The sequence below is a fragment of the Dreissena polymorpha genome, unplaced genomic scaffold (genome assembly GCF_020536995.1).
Source record: "Dreissena polymorpha isolate Duluth1 unplaced genomic scaffold, UMN_Dpol_1.0 chrUn072, whole genome shotgun sequence".
In the NCBI taxonomy this organism is placed as follows: Eukaryota; Metazoa; Mollusca; class Bivalvia; order Myida; family Dreissenidae; genus Dreissena; species Dreissena polymorpha.
Genome location: NW_026273386.1, coordinates 75,683 through 94,591, shown reverse-complemented (window position 1 = coordinate 94,591; position 18,909 = coordinate 75,683). Strand labels below are relative to the sequence as shown.

General features: G+C 40.6%; 3 protein-coding genes across 3 annotated transcripts; all 3 read right to left on the bottom strand.

Annotated features, from left to right (window-relative positions):
* Positions 1-9,794: 9,794 nt before the first annotated feature.
* LOC127863979 (histone H2A-like) lies at positions 9,795-16,314 on the bottom strand. The gene is made up of 2 exons (XM_052403651.1): positions 16,048-16,314; positions 9,795-9,984 (listed from the first exon to the last, which is right to left on the bottom strand). The coding sequence occupies exons 1-2, from the start codon at positions 16,291-16,293 to the stop codon at positions 9,850-9,852; spliced, it is 381 nt and encodes a 126-aa protein (XP_052259611.1). The 5' UTR covers positions 16,294-16,314; the 3' UTR covers positions 9,795-9,849.
* LOC127863978 (histone H3-like) lies at positions 12,544-13,051 on the bottom strand. The gene has a single exon (XM_052403650.1). It carries the CDS (start codon positions 13,005-13,007, stop codon positions 12,597-12,599), a length of 411 nt encoding a protein of 136 aa, XP_052259610.1. The 5' UTR covers positions 13,008-13,051; the 3' UTR covers positions 12,544-12,596.
* On the bottom strand, positions 13,871-14,472 carry LOC127863977 (histone H1-delta-like). Its single transcript, XM_052403649.1, has one exon. The coding sequence runs from the start codon at positions 14,469-14,471 to the stop codon at positions 13,872-13,874; it is 600 nt and encodes a 199-aa protein (XP_052259609.1). The 5' UTR covers position 14,472; the 3' UTR covers position 13,871.
* Positions 16,315-18,909: the final 2,595 nt, after the last annotated feature.

Genomic DNA, 18,909 nt, shown 5'->3' with positions numbered 1-18,909 from the left:
TACTTTATATAAGCAATCCACGTAGTATCACACAATATAACGACACCAGGGGACCGTTTCTTAAAACTACGTACGTTCAAAAATCATGCGTAAGTGCAAAACGTTCAGTTTGTAGCGTTTCTATAAACTTCGTAAAGTTACGTTTACCGTATTTTTGCACGTAAAATTACGTGTGCTCAAAGGCTCACGTAACTCAGTAATTTAGCGTAAATATGGCGGCGTATGCACCGATATTTCGGAGAACCGAACTTAGACTACGAAATCTACGAGCGCAACATCATTTTAGTTAATTTAAACCTTTATCTATATTACGATCTTGGTAGGGCATGGAAAGATACTGTAACGGAAATCCTTCGTTGATTGTGCAGGATCTATTGTGTGCGATTGGGGATTGAAGTTTTGCTAAAAGAGGAAATTTAACATGTTCGAATCGTTTGTTGATATGATTTGTTCGATTTTTCTTTTGACAATCATTCAACTTTCGTTTTGAACAAGGCTTTATCCATCACAAGACGCCAAGTTGAACTCAACGAATGTGACGTTTGCTGAGTGATAGAATCAATTCATTGTAAACATGGGTAAAAGTATACTTTTTCTGTAAGAATTATGTATTAGAATTGTATAATCTACGTTTTTGTAAATAGTTGCATTTGTATTATACTGCTGTGTCAATGAATGACAATTATACAGTAGTCTGCGCTAATATTATTTCAATTAATTTTAGCACAGATTACTGTATAATTGTCATTCATTGAAACAGCAGTATAATATAAATGCAACTTTTTACAAAAACGTAGATTACTGTATACAATTTTAATTGATATGTCAACAGCGCTTCTTATTAATGTGTATATGGTTGTCACTTTATTGTTGAATTTGGTACATTTACAGTTTAAGCAGAAGTTCTGCATCAAGATTCATTTCCTTGGAAATAATATCATGCATATATCATTTTGTCAAAACTGCGTAAAATAAAATATACTGCAGAGACTGTGAGATACAATCTGTCGACATGTTAGCTCAGTTCAGTTTGATTGGTCTTTGTCAGCTCTGGTACTACAATTGTATTTTATTTCAGGTGTGTGGCTTTAAATACTCATCACCTTCATTGTTTTCGACTGTGTGCTTATGGATTAATTTAATGTTTGATCTGCATAACGCCTGCATAATATCATAAGACAAAACATGTGCATAGTTGTCTTTTTGTAAGATTTGTTTTATATTGAAAACAATAATAACGTTTCATTTTTGTGCCGATATAATTTGCATAGATATTTAATTAGTTGTAAATATATGTCATAACTAATGAATATTAAGAATCACTCGCTCGAATCATGTTTCAAAATAAGGTTATACAATTCAAGTCTCTGTTGTTTCTTTGGCATTTAATGCTTAATGCATTTAATTTTGAATATAATACTTTACGTGAAGCTGCTATTTTATAAATAAAAAAAAAAAAATCATGAAAGCCACGCTGCTGCTTACGACGAGTACTTGTCAAACAAATTAAAACAAAATCCTCCCTTGATAATTTTGTTTTAATTTAAATAGATCAAATAAAAGAATTTGCCAGTACCGATAAATACAATCTAGAACATCCCAGTAAAGGGTCACCGAATATCGTCTTTCTTCAACAAGTGGCAACACAAGTGCAATACATTTTAGGTTTTAATACACTACTCAAACGTTAAGTACTTTCGCAAATATCACTGTTGATTTATTGACATACAGTTTAATAAAGCCAAGCATTTCTTAAGTAGCCTTACCCTACCGAGTTTGCCTTCGACTGTTTACTAAAGTAGATCAATAAGAACGCCGACTGCATATGAACGAGTGTATTTAAATCAATATTTGAACACAAATGGAAGGGGGATATCAAATCATCATCATCAGCAGCAGCAGCAGCAGCAGCAGCAGCATCATCATCATCATCATCATCATCATGATCATCATCATCATCATCATCATCATCATCATGATCATCATCATGATCATCATCATCATCATCATCATCATCATCATCATCATCATCATCATCATCATCATCATCATCATCATCATCATCATCATCATCATTATAGTCATCAAATTGTTTTGACAATTCCAGGCTTACCACATTAAATATATCTGACAATTCCACTGACATTTCAAAACAGTCCCAAACGGGCAAACCTAACCAAACCAACTGGCCATAACCATTTCGTAAAACCATGTTAGACTGTGACGAATGTTAGCTTCATGTTCTGTACGACTTTGGGCGAGTTTTCACTTGCCTTAAAGTGACGAGCTGGTCGTTTAAGGACGACATTTGCTCGAGTTCTCTTCAACATTGACACGAACATTTAGACGAGCTCAGCCAATATATATATTTATATATTCCTTATGTTAGTATATCAATCGCAGATATAATAACTGACTTTGAGAATGATCGAGTGTAGACGATTCTGCACGAGTTTATAAGCATATGTCGTTCGCGATTTGCCCCCCCCCCCCCCCCCAAATGCACACCAAAGTCGAGTTATGCCCTAGAATGCCAACAGAAAGCTACATTCTACGGGACGTGAAGACATGCAAAAGATGTGTATTCGAGAGTGCACGATTGTCATGAGACGTGCCCTCGCTACGTGTACGATAGGCGTCGACAATATTGAACAGTTTAAAATTGTCGCCGCTTCTTGGCGAGTTCGAGCAACAGAAGAATACAACACTGCGACATAGAACGACGAGTGGGCAGTTTCACACGACACAATGCAAGTTCTGGCGAGGTACATTGACTCCACATCACGATCATCAGAGATCAGACAGACAGACGAACGGACGGACGGACGGACAGACAGACGGACGGACAGACAGACAGACAGACAGACAGACAGACAGACAGACAGACAGACAGACAGACATACAGACAGACAGACAGACAGACAGACAGACAGACAGACAGACAGACAGACAGACAGACAGACAGACAGACAGACAGACAGACAGACAGACAGACAGACAGACAGACAGACAGACAGACAGACAGACAGACAGAGAGACAGACAGACAGACAGACAGACAGACAGACTTTTTATTCCAGACTTGTACACATTGTATATCGTCTGAACACATACATTTACACAGAAAATGTAAATATTATAACACGGTGCCTATACCACGTGACTTTTTAAGATCTGTGTGGGGAGTTTAATGTCAACAAAAGCACGACAAAGGTAAGATTTTTAAGGATAACTTTTTTAATATGTCATCATTTTCAATGGGATAAAGTGGAGAGCCCGCTCATTCATGAGAGTTTTCTATTAGTATCATGATTTTGTAAAACAAATGAATATTTTTTCAGTAAAGTGCAACCGCGCGTTTGAACGGTTAGAAAAAGATAGGATCAGTGTGGGGACATTATTTTATTTTGACACAGAAACATCACCTCTCGTGAAATAAAGCCATAAACTTTATGGGCGGAGCTTACACTATATCATTTTGCATTCTTTTTTCAGGTGTCTTTCATATATTTATGAAAACAAAATCAAGAAAAATATTCTAACAGTAATATGATCTGTGTGGTATACGTGTTTAGAAGGATCTGTGTGGTATCCGTGTTTCTACAATTTACGGATAAATTGAGATAATAACGACAATATATATATTTTTTTTTTTGCTTAATTTCAATTATTTCAATACAACAATTACTACTACTACTACTACTATTACTACTACTTCTGCTACTACTACTACTACTACTAATACTACTGCTACTACTACTACTACTACTACTACTACTACTACTACTTCTACAACAACTATTACTACTAGTAGTAGTAGTAGTAATAGTAGTAGTAGTAGATCTTTTATTATTATTTAAAAATTCATTCATTTCAGTAATCACCTATTTGGCACTAATGAGCGGACAAAGGTTAAGGGAAGAAAAAACAGAGGAAACAGTTTCACGAGACAGGAATGCTATACAGAAGGGGACACTAGGAGTAAGGTGGGAGCGGGCGAGACGAAACGATAGCAAACTGTTGCCAACAATAAGAATGCGGATAGACGAACACAATGGACATTTTAATTCTGACACAAATTCTGCAATAGAAATTGTGTCAAATATTACACAGGTTGACAAAAAGCAAAGGCATGTTCTTTCCGGAGTAATACGTATGCTTTAAAATTTGGAATACAAACTGATAAAACAGAATCCACCAGACGTATTGACTTGTCATTTTGTTGTTATTTAAAGTTTAAGGTAAACGGTATGTTTATTAAAAACAAAATACTGGTCATAGTAGAAACATATATATATATATGTGTGTGTTTGTGTGTTTTATTTCATATATGGAATTAATATTGTTGCATTAGTTTATTACATAGTATAGATATTGACAATCATCGCCATGTGTTGGTGATAATGTCATGTTATAAATTATGTCGTTGTCTTCAGTGTAATAAATGTATGCTTGTCTTAAGCGTTAATTATTTTGAAGAGAATATAAAAAGTAAATGAATAAATATTATATTATATTATATGATTATATATGTACGATTCTCCTCTTGTGTTGTGGATGGATGCAGCTCTGAAGAATGTCAAGACGTATTTCGAATTAAGGAGTATTGTATTGTATGCACAACCACATTGCATACATTGTCAGTGTTTTTTATGGCAATTTCGGGGCCGATATTCGGCCCCATTCCCCTCAAAAAAGAGTATATATTTTCCCCCCATTTTGTAGAAAAAAATCCCTTCCAAAAGTAAAAATAATAAAATAACTGTCTTATGATAAATATACAGGGCTCAGCATTTATGGTTGTCCTATTGCCCCTGGCAAGTAAAAGTTGGGTCTGGGCAAGTTATTTTATAATCTAGTATATAGTGCGCCCTCAAATGTGCAAAAAAGAACAGAGACCATTTAATTTAGACTTTAATTGCTGTAATCATTTTGTTAAATGTTAAAAAATAAAAAGGTTTTGTGGTGTATCATTTTGGTTTATCAAACAATATTAGGTTTACAGCTGATGTGATATTTCATGTTTGGGCAAGTTGCTTTACGTTCAGTGCAAGTAGATTTTGGAAGTACTGGCCCGGTAGGGCAAGTTGGTTTTTCGGTTAATGTTGAGCCCTGATATACCTCAAATTTATTTCATAAACAACTAATAAAGTATATAACTATAATTAATATGATTTTGAATTACTATAAAGAGTTATATTAAGTTAGTTTTTCCCAAATCAGTTAATTTAACAAGAATTGCATTTTTTTCCCAAAATGGCCAGGGAAAGGCCTGATGTATTTAAGTATATTTTGTCAATATTCGTTGATAAAAACATACCAATTTGGTCCATTTTATTGATAAAAAATGCTCACATTTTCCATTTTATCGATTTAAAAAATCCCAATTAGACTCAAAATGGCAAGGAAATCTAAGACTGTGCATGAAGGCTGAACTGTCTGAAACTAATGTTGAAAAAATCATTGGTATATATTATTTAAGAAATAGGACAAAGACATTCAGCTGTGAATATTACATTCATGCATACATGTGTATTCATATAATAAATATCATTACATATAAACGAGTAATTTTTTTATTTTCCTCTTTTCCTAAAAAACTACGCGTTTTTTGCCTTTGGACGGGCCCCGCCACTATTCCCCTATAGGTGAAAAAAACACTGATTGTTTACTGTCAATTACCACGGCCCAGAGTAATTATAAGCAGGCAGTTAATCATGTAAAGCAATCGTGAAAATCCCTAGTATTAGAAACCCTGGCTGCTTATGATTATCGAACTAGCTCGTGACAGCGGTATTTAAAATTGAAACCAACGAAAAAACATCGCAAAACTTTAATCAAGTTATAATTAAAAAAGAATCACAGATTCGATAATACAAATCACAGATGCGATATATTAATGAATAACGTAAATCCAAATTATTGCACAATTATTTGAGATGATTTCAAACACACAAACGAACTAAACGAAACCTAAAAATTAATCAAATTCGGATAACTTTAGAATAATTTTGAAAACTAAAGTAAAAGTAAAACAACGAATAAAATAACGTAAAACGATAATGAAGTTACACAGACAAACTGTAAACTATTATGATTTTAATCAGTATTCACGGATTTATGTGAAGTCCTCACGTATCGAGAAAGGTTTGTTTTGCGTTTGTACGTTTTGAAACACTCCTCACTACTGTAACACTTGTCATGCATGTGGGTATTGACGTGCTCTCTGAGTTCATTCTCACTCCTAACTGCCAACCCACACTGGTAACATTTCACCAATCCCTGTGTTTTGCACTTTTCTCTCTAGCCACGAGTAGGTACTTGTCCGCAAAGCTCCTGCCGCACTGTACACACACGTGACATTGGGGTCCTTTGTTCGTTGAAGCCTTCTAAGATTGTAGGCATCCTGAGAAAAAAACAACATATTTTATTCACGTGACATTTCAATGCGTAAACACGCTATTTCAAAAATGTTAGTATCTGAGGACACGCGTTCGTTAGTTTTAAATTACAAACGATTTGACGATTATTGAGTTATTTCAAAATATATGATAACCTGAGAGATGAGATATATTGTATATTTGTGTTGTTTCAAGAAAATCCGTTCATCTGTTTGTTAGCATAATTGTATAAAAATGTAATTATTTTTAAGGTATTTAATCTTACCTGAAATGCTTTCCCACAGCAGTTATAGTTTCCAGAGTTAGCGTGTAACCCTAATGTGGCGCAATAATCCAGCTCTGGTCTTCGACATTTTTCCGCAATCGGAGCATTGAGCCATACCTTAAAGCAAATATAATATCAAAAATAATATACGATACATTACTTCACCTGACAGTAGTGTTTGGCGCCAACATAAAAATGGAATTTGATACAATAACATAAAGTATACACTTATTTAAGGTAAGCACGGACTTGTCATCGATTTAAGATGCTCCAGCGTAAGATGTTAATATTATAATGGGGATTGTACAGCATGCCTGTATATCATAATTATGTATTATTTTAACAAGAGGTGCAAGCGTAGTGTATAGCCATTATGTGTTTTACATGCAAGCGCATTTAAAAATCCCGTTTCAAATACATTGTTGACAAGCATTTTCAACTAAATAGAACTGAAAAACTGAAAAACAGTATACCACACAGATCCGTTGAAAAACGTATACCACACAGATCATATTACTGTAAGAATAGTTTTCTTGAATTTTGTTTCGTAAATAAATAAAAGAAACCTGAAAATGGATGCAAAATGATTTAGTGTAAGCTCCGCCCATAAAATTTATTTCTTAATTTCACCAGAGGTGATGTTTTTGTGTACAAAAAAATAATGTCCCCACACTGATCCTACCCTTTTCTAACCGTTCAAACGCGCGGTTGCACTTTACTGAAAAAATACTTATTTGTTTTATAAAATCATGATACCTATAGAAAACTCTCATGAATGAGCGGGCTCTCCACTTTATCCCATTAAAAATGGTGACATATTAAAAAAATTATTCTTAAAAATCTTACCTTCGTCGCGCTTTTGTTGATATTTTACTCCCCACACAGATCTTAAAAAGTCACGTGGTATAGGCACCGTGTATATGCACCTTTCAGTTTCTCATTTGCAGTGGGCTTATTTGGCAAATGTAAGAAAGTTTTGTTATTGAAACTATTTCCACTGGTATAAGACATTTATAATTTCAATCTGTACAGGGTAGCAATTCAAATTGATTGTTATTTCATTGTTTTATCTTAAATTGTGTTCGCCGAAGAAGTAGAAGTAATATGTCTTTTTAATTGAATTTGCTATAACATATAACATATATATATATTCGGACTAGTACTTGAAATTTCCCTGGGTACTCTTATGTATGCTACAAAATACCCTGGGTACAGAAAATATACTTAAACATACCCAGGAATACTTAGGCTTAATCTGCTGTTGTTGGCTCTATTTTCAAATTAATAATGTTTCCGTTTACATTCTGTGAAATGGCCTCCGCGATGATATTATCGAAACTCGTACTCAAAAAAGCATATTGAGTTAAGTTTTGTTCAAAGATGAGTTAGGTTTTGTTCAAAGAGGATTTTGTTTCGTATTCGGAAGTGCGTTTGATGACATCAAATTTTAGGCAGGAATAAAATTCTGTACCCAGGGTACATTGAAGTGTACTTAAGAGTACCCCGGGTACTTTTAAGTAGTACGGGGCCAACAATGACCAATCAAGCTTCAGTTGTTTAAGCGCTGCAATAACAACTGGAAGTAAAGGTCAAAGCTCACACACTTGGCTAACTTTGCGCAATGGTTATTGTAACAACTGAAACTTAAGTTATCTGAATATTTATAATGGCTAATTTTAAAGTAGGTTTGAAAAGTTTTCACTGTTTAAGTAAATTTACTGAAAAAATGTATTGAAATGTACCAAATATGTCATTTTATACAAAAACTGTCAAAACACTATGACTTTTAAACCAATGAGATTTGTTTTTGGTAAGTTACAGTTGTAAGATGCTCAAAGTTGTATTTTTAGCGAGGCTGTTTTCGGAGAGAGAAAACCCGAGCTATTGTCATATCCAGCTAGTTGTCCAACGTCCGCCCGTCTACTGTAGGCAATGTGCTAAAACCTTAACATTTGGCTCTAAAATCAAAGTGCTTCCACCTTCAACTTTGAAACTTCATATGTAGATGCACTTTGATGAGTTCTAAACGCCACACCCATTTTGGGTCACTAGGTTATAGGTCAATGTCACTGTGACCTCTACAAAAATATAAAATTCTGACAAGCTTTCACAGCCCAGCGTGTTTTTTACCAATCCATGCATTTTCTTAAATATTGAACAAAAAAATATAATATAATTATATATGTGAAGAAGCATACTTTATGATAATTGCAAATGCCTTTTGTCTCAAATTAATAGAAGCATTCATGGACAATGTTAATTTATCACAGAAAAAAGATTCTCATTTTACCAGTACGTGTCCCCAAAACAACCCGGCTTCCCTCGACTCTTTAAGCAGCAGTTACCTTCACCTAGTGTGACCTGGGCACTTAAGATTTCCATTACCGTGATTTCGCCATGATGTTGGCTCATAGCAGTGTTAGGGCATCGGTTATCGTTCGGTAGTGTCAGTTCGTGTAACAGGCTATTGTTTAAGGGTAGTGCTCTAGCAAATTTTCGTTCCATGAGTTTCTGTGGGGCCCTTGCCAGTGTTTGAACACTGTGGAACACTGTGCCATAACTTAACCCCCAAGTACGAGCAGCGGGTTGCTCTCCCATCCCCAGCTGCCCGGTATGTAATACTGCGGCGCTTTTTATGGGCCATTGCTTTCTTCCGCACGAGGTTGGCTATGAATCCCCCGCACCCAAGCCACGGCGTTGCCTGAACGGTTGGGTTGTGTTGGGTGGTGTAGGTAACCGCCTAAGCACGGATGAAAATGTTTCCGAACATGGCCTAAAACAAGCGAAAACACGAATGACTTATCCTGTCTTGCAGGCCCGTAAAGCCTGCGTGTACCTATTACGTGTACGTTTAGTAAGTGGTCAGGGATGGCGCTGGTAAGCACTCAAATTGACCTTTCTGTGTATGTTAAACCGATTTATTTATGCTCCCTTATCGTTAGGGAAACGAGTATGTGTGAGTTAGTTAGTTGGTTAGTTAGTTGGTTAGTGAGTGAGTGAGTGAGTGAGTGAGTGAGTGAGTGAGTGAGTGAGTGAGTGAGTGAGTTAGTGAGTGAGTCGGTTGGCTAATGAGTGTTTGGGTAGTGCATAAGTTGTTGACAATGTCACGAGATATTTCTTTCAGTATCGCTTAGGTGGCCCTAAAAAGGGCCGTTTGGGTAACGTTTCAAGCCAGAGAAGGCGCTTATTTGCCACCAGCCTGCTTGGTCTTCTTGGGCAGAAGAACGGCCTGGATGTTTGGCAGCACACCACCCTGAGCGATGGTGACTCCAGACAGAAGTTTGTCCAACTCTTCGTCGTTGCGGATGGCGAGCTGCAGGTGACGAGGGATGATTCTTGACTTCTTGTTGTCTCGGGCAGCGTTGCCAGCCAGCTCGAGAACTTCAGCGGCCAAGTACTCGAGAACGGCAGCCAAGTACACGGGTGCACCAGCTCCAACACGTTCGGCGTAGTTGCCCTTGCGCAGGAGACGGTGGATTCTGCCCACTGGGAACTGAAGTCCAGCCCTGGATGAGCGGCTCTTTGCCTTTCCCTTTGTCTTTCCTCCCTTTCCACGTCCAGACATGATTGTGCTTTCGGTTGTGAGTGCAACAGAAAATACCTCGGCACACGTGTGTGTATTTCAGAGTTTATTTACAGGTCCTACTGGCCTCTTCACGAGGTTATAGTAGCCCGACCTGCCCCTGTGACCTTTCAGGGGAGAAAGATTAATTTAGAGCCAAAGTAGGTCAAATTTACCCCGGCTTCCCGGGTATTCGCCAAAGAAATAATTTAGATCCAAATAGACCAGTGCACGGTGGCCAATGAGACCTTAATGTGCACTGGAAGTAAGACAATCTCAAAAGACAAATTCATGTCTGAACGCAGCACCGCTGCAGCACACAGCTCCGCCTTTATGGCCCACTTGTTGTCATCAGCCGTCGTCTTCATCCCCGAGACAGTTTCCCCAGTGCGTTGAGCGTACTGAGTACCGCTGTCCCGGGGTCCCTCTCTAAAGCCACCCCCTCGATGTTCTGGGTGTATGTCGCCCCAGGTCCGTCCCGTATGTCCCCCACACTGGTGGTCTCGCTGTCCCGCCGTCCCCGGCCCTCTTCAGACGGGACCTCTGGCAGGTCCGGGCCGGCGAACTCTCGACGATAAACAGCAGGTGTTTATAATGGTATAAGGCCCTGCACCGTGCACTCCAGTCCGACATGGTTCTTCGAGTTTGAAGGAGAAAGGGTGGGGTGTCAAAGAGGAAGGGAGGGGGTGCAATGCAGCCAACAATCCCAGGTTACTGGACAGCCTCGTCCTTTCTTGTAGTAAGAAATGCCATAAAATATGATTGTATTAAAAAACTGAAAAATGTAAATGCTAAAACCCTGACTATTGGGGTTATTTACCCTCGGGACTTCGGTTAAAAACCATTGCCCGAGCACACTGCTTAACATAGAACTCTGCATAAAAAGCCGAAAACGGCCATAAAATGGACAGCCCGATTTTACTGGGCTGTACCATTGGTATAAATATAAAACTTTGCAGTGTTGGTGCGGTGCCTTAATAAAAATCTATTGGTTTAAAAATATATAACCTTTATATGAAGCGTTAAAAAGACGCAGTGCTATACAGTGAATAGGCCTAACGCGGTTAAAAAGCGGCGTTTTAATTGGTTGATGCGCTTATATAACGATGGCGCTGATTGGCCGAAATTTCTTATTAAGGATTGCCAGTAGGTCAATCCGTTTTAAAATAGATTTTCCCACGGCTGACTTTGTACTTTTAAGAAAAAGTAAACAATGATGGTTGATATGCAAAAATATAAATGAAAGAACAAGAATGAGTTAATCCAAAAGAACTTGGATTTGTTTTATAGTATTAGATTACTATGTTTTTTGTTACATTACTGTGCTTATTATTAATTTATATCATTCATATGATGTTGTTATTGTATGTTATTCTTTGTATTGTTTTTTAAGGAGGAGAGAGAGAAAGAATAGCCCAATTTTTATAAGTAAAGATGGTGAAAACACACATACTGTTGTATGTGGCAGCATCATTACCAGACCCATTGTTCAGTATATACTGCAATGGGTTTGTTGGAGTCTTTAGACTTTGTGATCTGTAGTTTAAAAATTTGAATCCAAATAGGACTATTTAATATATTAATTATAGAAAAAGGAATACACAGATGTGTAATATGTTTGTGTAACAATATAAAACCCGTTTTTGTCAGGCTATTTAAACACAAAGAGCACTGTGTGGTGACCTGCTAACCTACTTTCGGGCTGCTTAACGCTGATTGGTCGGTGGTCGAATCTGATTGGTCGAAGAAAATCAGTGAAATGGCCGATTTGCGTGTGCATGCGAGTTTGATATGGAATATGTCTGTTCATACGATACTAAACGGCGTTTTCTTGATTGAAATATGTACAATATGTGGCCGTTATTTGTTGCGTGCATTGACTTTGTGTTGTCGTAAGTGCATGACTGTGTACTGTGACGGTAAAGTTGAGGTCTGAGGCGATGTTGGTCTGAAACAAGTCTCAATCTTGGTCACTTTACACGTGAGTTTGTCAACGGGGTGGTTTCAATACGCGAAACCTATGATGTATGTGTGTTGTATGTCATATTGTGAATGACTTATGAACGACACGGCTCGTAATTCAACCCGTAAGTGTTATAACGAGATGCTTTAAAGTGAAGGATCATTGCATATCTGAGTGAAGGGTCATTGCATATCTGACGAACATGAATTGAGATGCGAGTGTACACCATAGCGTTCCTGACGCGTATATGTGTTGGCCGGGTCCGGGTACTGTTGATATATATTGGGACGTGAATAGTCGGTTTAGGCTAAGTTTAATTGACTTTGACAACTGAAAAATATTCTCTCTTAATGTTTATGTGGCCCTAAAAAGGGCCGTTGTTTGTGTTTTAGCCAAGTGCAAAAGCTTACGCACGTTCACCGCGAATACGGCGTGCGAGCTGGATGTCCTTTGGCATGATGGTGACACGCTTGGCGTGGATGGCGCACAAGTTGGTGTCCTCGAAAAGGCCGACCAGGTAAGCCTCGCTGGCCTCTTGGAGAGCCATGACAGCGGAGCTCTGGAATCGGAGGTCAGTCTTGAAGTCCTGAGCGATTTCACGAACCAGGCGCTGGAATGGCAGTTTCCTGATGAGGAGCTCGGTGCTCTTCTGGTACCTTCTGATTTCACGAAGGGCGGCGGTTCCTGGCCTGTATCTGTGAGGCTTCTTGACACCGCCGGTTGCTGGTGCGCTCTTGCGAGCGGCCTTGGTAGCCAGCTGTTTGCGTGGAGCCTTTCCACCGGTAGATTTACGAGCGGTCTGCTTTGTTCTTGCCATCGTTGCTGCTGTAAGACAGTATGTTCGACAACTGAAAAAACGGGCTAATATAACGAAACAAGCGGTGTGCGAGTGACAGTCGATTGGCTGTAATCCGCGTTGCAAATTTCGTATCTGAAAACGGATAGTAAATTAACAAATCAACGCCAGCGTGACAAACAGCGTCAGCCAATCAAAACGCTCATAGTATCGCGGGTTAGGCCGGTGCGAATAACTGTTGTAAATATGCGAGTTATGTACGTGTTGTTAAGCGATAATATAGCTTTGAAAAAGCAATGTGTATGAAACAAGCTGCACAATTTAAAATTATGTCTTTGATATAAACAGTATATACATGGACAAGGCCGTGGCGTGTTAAACCTTTGAGTATTTTGCATGTAAAATAGCCCTATGAAAGGCTAGCTACACAAACCTAAACATGTATATTTTGGAGTTAAATCAAGTCCAATGTGATGTTTATGAAGCTCATACATGCATAAATATAGAAGACACATATGAACTTAGCAAAGTAGCCAAAACAAATTAATTCACTGTGACTGTTTTTGTCTCCAAGTTGGGGAATTTTGTTAAAATAGCTGCTTGCTAATATTAGTGTAACATGAAACTCAAAATCTGCAGACCTACCTTTGTGCTAACAGGTACACGTTGTCCACTATGTCTGTCTCTATGCCAAAACATTACACGTGTATGGTTCATAGCTTAACATAAAGACAAATGTTGAATTTTATGCCTGCGAGTAATTTTGTATGGTATACAAATGGCAAATCGACAGCCGACAAAGACAATTCTTTCAAAATAGGATGAATGGTCCTGAAAAGGACCTTTGAGTTGAAGTCTGTGAGACACTTGGGAAGCCCTTTACTTTTACGCCTTCTTTGGTGTCTTTGCCTTCTTGGGTGCCTTGGGCTTCTTTGGTGACTTAGAAGCAGCCTTCTTAGGCTTGGCAGCAGCCTTCTTTGGCTTAGCAGCGGCAGCCTTCTTTGGTGTCTTGGCCTTCTTTGGCTTGGCTGGGGCCTTCTTGGCAGCGGTTTTCTTGGCTGCAGGCTTCTTGGCGCCCGCCTTCTTGGGTGTCTTGGCCTTCTTAGGGGCCTTTGCCTTCTTGGGCTTGGCAGCCTTAGGCTTGGCAGCCTTCTTTGCGGCCTTCTTCACCTCTCCAAGCTTGAAGGATCCAGAGGCACCGGTGCCCTTGGACTGCTTAACGGCTCCACTCTTGACGCCAGCCTTGAGGGCCAGTTTCAGGTGGGCGTTGACGGCACTGACGTTATCCCCGACCTTGTAGTTGGCCTGGATGTACTTCAGGATAGCCTGTCTTGAGGAGCCAGACCTCTCTTTCAGGGCACCAAGTGCGGAGGCAATCATCTCGCTGTACTTGGGATGACTTGCGGGCTTCTTGGGCTTGGCAGCCTTCTTCACCTTGGCGGGTGTTGGGGCAGCGACGGGAGCAGCGACAGCGGTATCAGCCATTTTGATGATGTGGTATTCAGTGATAGAATGATACAAAAACCGGCTGCCTAAGTCTTTATATGTAAAGTAGGTCACCAGCGTTGGTATTTGATCGCGCGGACGTGATAGAGAAACCGGCAGGTGCGCGCAGAAATTTTATGTTCGTGTGTTTCTTCGTGCTTGTATTATTGCATATTTCTAATGTATCATTTGTGTAAATTGATGCGAATGAACATAGGTACGTAGATGAAAGATAGATCTTCAAGCACTACCAGGTTTTATAAGGATTGGGCATGGAAATAACGACGAAAATAGTATTACAAGTCACACAAGTCGCCACAAAAGCACGGTGGACAGATATTTATGGGTTAAAACAGCGACAATACACTTGCCTAGTCCTCTTTCTATCGTTGTTCATACTTGAATCGCATCACAATATGACCTGCCCATACAGTACGTATATTTGTGGGAGTCCCTAGTACAGAGAAACACCAAGTCCTTGATAAAAACGAACACACGAGAAACACAGAGTAAGAAAGCACTAAACACCATGCGTGCAGTACCAGTACGTGTCCCCAAAACTACCCGGCGTGCGTCCCTCGACTCTTTAAGCATCAGTAACCTTCACATAGTGTGAGCCTGGGCCCTTAAGCTTTCCATAATCGTGATTTAGCCATGGTTTTGGCTCATACCAGTGTTAGGGCATCGGCTATCGTTCGGTAGTGTCAGTCAGTGCGTATGAGAGGCTATTGTTTAAGGCAAGTGCTCTAGCAAATTCTCGTACCAGGATTTTCGGTGGGGCCCTTGCCAGTGTTTGAAAACTGCACAATAACTTGACCCCAAGTACGAGCAGTGGGTTGCTCTCCCATCCCCAGCTTCCCGGAATGTAATACTGCGATGCTTATGGGTCATTGCTGTCTTCCGAACGAGGTTGGCTATGAAGCCCACGCACCCTATCCACGGCGTTGCCTGACCGGTTGGGTGGTGTAGGTAACCGCCTGAGCAAGGATGAAAATGTTTCCGAACATGGCCTAAAACAAGCGAATACACGTGTGACTTATTCTGTCTTCAAGGCCCCTAAAGCCTGCGTGGACCTATTACGTTACGTTAGTTTACGTCAGTGGTCTGGAAGAGAGGGCTGGTAAGCACCCAAAATGGTATTTCTTTGTATGTTATACCGATGTATTTATACTCCCCAATCGTTAGGGAAGCGAATGAAGGAGGGAGCGAGCGAGCGAGCGAGCGAGCGAGCGGGCGGACAGGCAGGCAAGTGAGTGAGTGAGTGAGTGAGTGAGTGAGTGAGTGAGTGAGTGAGTGAGTGAGTGAGTGAGTGAGTCAGTCGGCTAATGAGTGTTTGGTTAGTGCATAAGTTGTTGACAATGTCACGAGATATTTCTTTCAGTATCGTTTAGGTGGCCCTAAAAAGGGCCGTTTGCGTAACGTTTCAAGCCAGAGAAGGTGCTTATTTGCCACCAGCCTGCTTGGTCTTCTTGGGCAGAAGAACGGCCTGGATGTTTGGCAGCACACCACCCTGAGCGATGGTGACTCCAGACAGAAGTTTGTTCAACTCCTCGTCGTTGCGGATGGCGAGCTGCAGGTGACGAGGGATGATTCTTGACTTCTTGTTGTCTCGGGCAGCGTTGCCAGCCAGCTCGAGAACTTCAGCGGCCAAGTACTCGAGAACGGCAGCCAAGTACACGGGTGCACCAGCTCCAACACGCTCGGCGTAGTTGCCCTTGCGCAGGAGACGGTGGATTCTGCCCACTGGGAACTGAAGTCCAGCCCTGGATGAGCGGCTCTTTGCCTTCCCCTTTGTCTTTCCTCCCTTTCCGCGTCCAGACATGATTGTGCTTTCGGTTGTGAGTGCAACAGAAAATACATCGGCAATGTGTGTTTCAGAGTTTATTTACAGGTCCTACTGGCCTCTTCACGAGGTTACGGTAGCCCGACCTGCCCCTGTGACCTCTCAGGAGAAAAAAAATATTTTTAGAGTCAAAGTAGGTCAAATTTACCCCGGTTTCCCGGGTATTCGCCAAATACTTTAATTTTTAAAAGAGTTTGTTGCACGTTGGCCAATGAGACCTTAATGTGCTAGCTACCTAAAGGTGGTGTTGAGAAGCGGATCCCGCCAAGTGTCCCGCACATTACTTATGTACAAGAAACTCAACGCGATCCACAACTCAACACCACCCGGTACATAGGACCCGGAACACACACACCCACTCATTACGGGTGGCGCGTATGAGAGCGCCACGCCCGTGCGTTCCGGGTTCCTTGGTGGTGATGTGTATGGTTGTGTATAGTGTGTGGTATGTGATTGTTGTGCATCTGTCTGGAGCGGAAGAGGAGGTGTCTGTCAGTAATTTACGGTCGTCGGTCAGTCGTGAAGGGTAGTATATTGTTGCAGTTCCCAGATCGCAGAACCCGCCGCCCCGCACAGGCGCACCCACGCCGAGCGAGCCCGAGCCCCCCCCGCGCCCGCATACTGCCCCGGTCCGAGCACCCAACCGCTGAAGACCCTCGAGACAAGCACCCTCATCCACCCACTTGCTGCGCGCGACAACAAATCCGTCGAGAACCAACCATGGAGCCATCCAAAGCCCTATCCAGAGTCACCATCGTTCCTTCCCACCCGCCTGCCAAACATCCAGACCGTGTATCAGGCTGGGATGTATTAATTTTGCTGTTATGTTGTATTTGCTTTTATAATTGGATAGGTAAAGTAAATAAATGATCTAAAAACTCCGTTGATATATCATATGATTTATTTATGTTTGATGTTAATTTGTAAAACTCATGGTATTATAGATTATGTCCTGTGCTCTAGCTTTCATTTACCCAAGTGTGGTTGTTGTGCTCTCCGCCCCATGAGAGGTGTTAGTGGGGGTTCGAGCAGGATACAGGAAACGCCCCGATTCCAGAGGCGCCCCTGGTTCTTTTAAGTGCCCGGTGTATAGCACCGATACACTGCACCCCCGTTTAACGTCCCTCGCGGAGGACATATTAGTACATAGTGTTAGAATTGGTGTTTATATACATGTGTAGTTCTGCTGTTTTGTGCCATAGCTTGCGGTAACGTGGGCTCTCTCTGTTGTTATTTGGTCTGTAGTATGGATGTTATTGCGTAGGGTAGGCTAGTTTTTGAAAGATCATGTATAAGATGATAGAAGAAGGTGACTATGTTTGTTTGATTGGGCCGAGATGACTAGTTCGTTGGGGGCAGACAATCTTTTTGTAAATTCTTTCTTATTGATGTGTTAAGTGTCTTGTGAGACTGTGGTGTTGTAAGGGCCAGACTAGTTTTGATAGGTCATTTATTTGATGAAAGAAGAGAGGGGCTGAGTTTGAGTGTATTTGGTATTAGGGAGAGCGCACACGTTAGTGTTTCTGGTTATACAAGCAAAGATAGCATTCCTATGTGTTTGTGTAATATGCCAGGTTTAGTATTGTGGTCTGGTCTAGGGCATGTCGAGCTAAGGGCTCGAGCCGGCTACATAGGAACATATAAAGGTTAGTGTACCAATGAACTGCAAACAGTCATTCTTTTCAGTATCTTTCAAGAGGGACGGCATGTAGCGTCTCTCGCTGAAGGCATATTAGTATATAGTGTTAGTAAGGTACATATAGAGATCTGCTGCCTTGTGTCATATGTTATAGTAGCTTGGGCACTCTCTGTTGCTTTTTTGGGTAATGGTTGTATGCTGATTTGAGGGTCAGACTGGATTTTTGACAGATCATGTATTAGATGATAGAAGAGAGGGACTGAGTGTGTGTAAATGGACCAAGATGACTATTTTGTTTTGTGGGCTTAGACAATTTCGAGATTTTCTTTCTTCTTTCTGAGGTGATTGCCTGTGGCACTGTGGTGTTGTGAGGGCCAGACTTTGTTTTTGATAGATCATTTATTTGATGATAGAAGAGATGGGCTGTGGTTATGGTAGTTTGGTATTAGGAGAGTGAGCGCTTTACTGGTTCGGGTTATGTATGATATCAGAGGCAGCAGTTCTATGTGCTATTGTGGCTATTTCAATGGTTAGTAAATACATGGACTGCAATGAGTTATTCTATCTATACACTGAGAAACAAATATACTAACTATCATCACTTTTCTTTTTTTTTTGGTAATCTTGGGTGGGTCGTGTCGACACAGCCGCAGTGCGAAGGGGGGCGTCTCACCACCCCAGCCGACACGCTCCATCCAACATTTTTTTTTAAATATAATGCATATATAAAATGGTTGTGATATCTACATCTAAAGGGGTTGTACTGAAGGTTTCTCTATTGAGTTACCTGAGTGCGCACTTGATGCGGCTTCCGTCTCTGTGCGGAAGTGTAGTGTCTGCGTGCTTACCCCACTACAGTCGTCGTCGGCTGCTGCGTGCTGGTTGCAGCGGCAAAAATTTAAAATAACGAGGACCAGCACAGGGGGGGGGAGGGTCTCGCGGAACCCGGATACTGT

What these genes read in the sequence shown, in the direction of transcription:
- LOC127863979 (XM_052403651.1), bottom strand. Translation starts at nt 16,293, where the DNA reads ATGTCTGGACGCGGAAAGGGAGGAAAGACAAAGGGGAAGGCAAAGAGC. An exon ending in CAAGAATCATCCCTCGTCAC is followed by an intron (nt 9,985 to 16,047) that starts CTGCAGCTCGCC and finishes ATCCCTCGTCAC; the next exon opens with CTGCAGCTCGCCATCCGCAA.
- LOC127863978 (XM_052403650.1), bottom strand. Translation starts at nt 13,007, where the DNA reads ATGGCAAGAACAAAGCAGACCGCTCGTAAATCTACCGGTGGAAAGGCT.
- LOC127863977 (XM_052403649.1), bottom strand. Translation starts at nt 14,471, where the DNA reads ATGGCTGATACCGCTGTCGCTGCTCCCGTCGCTGCCCCAACACCCGCC.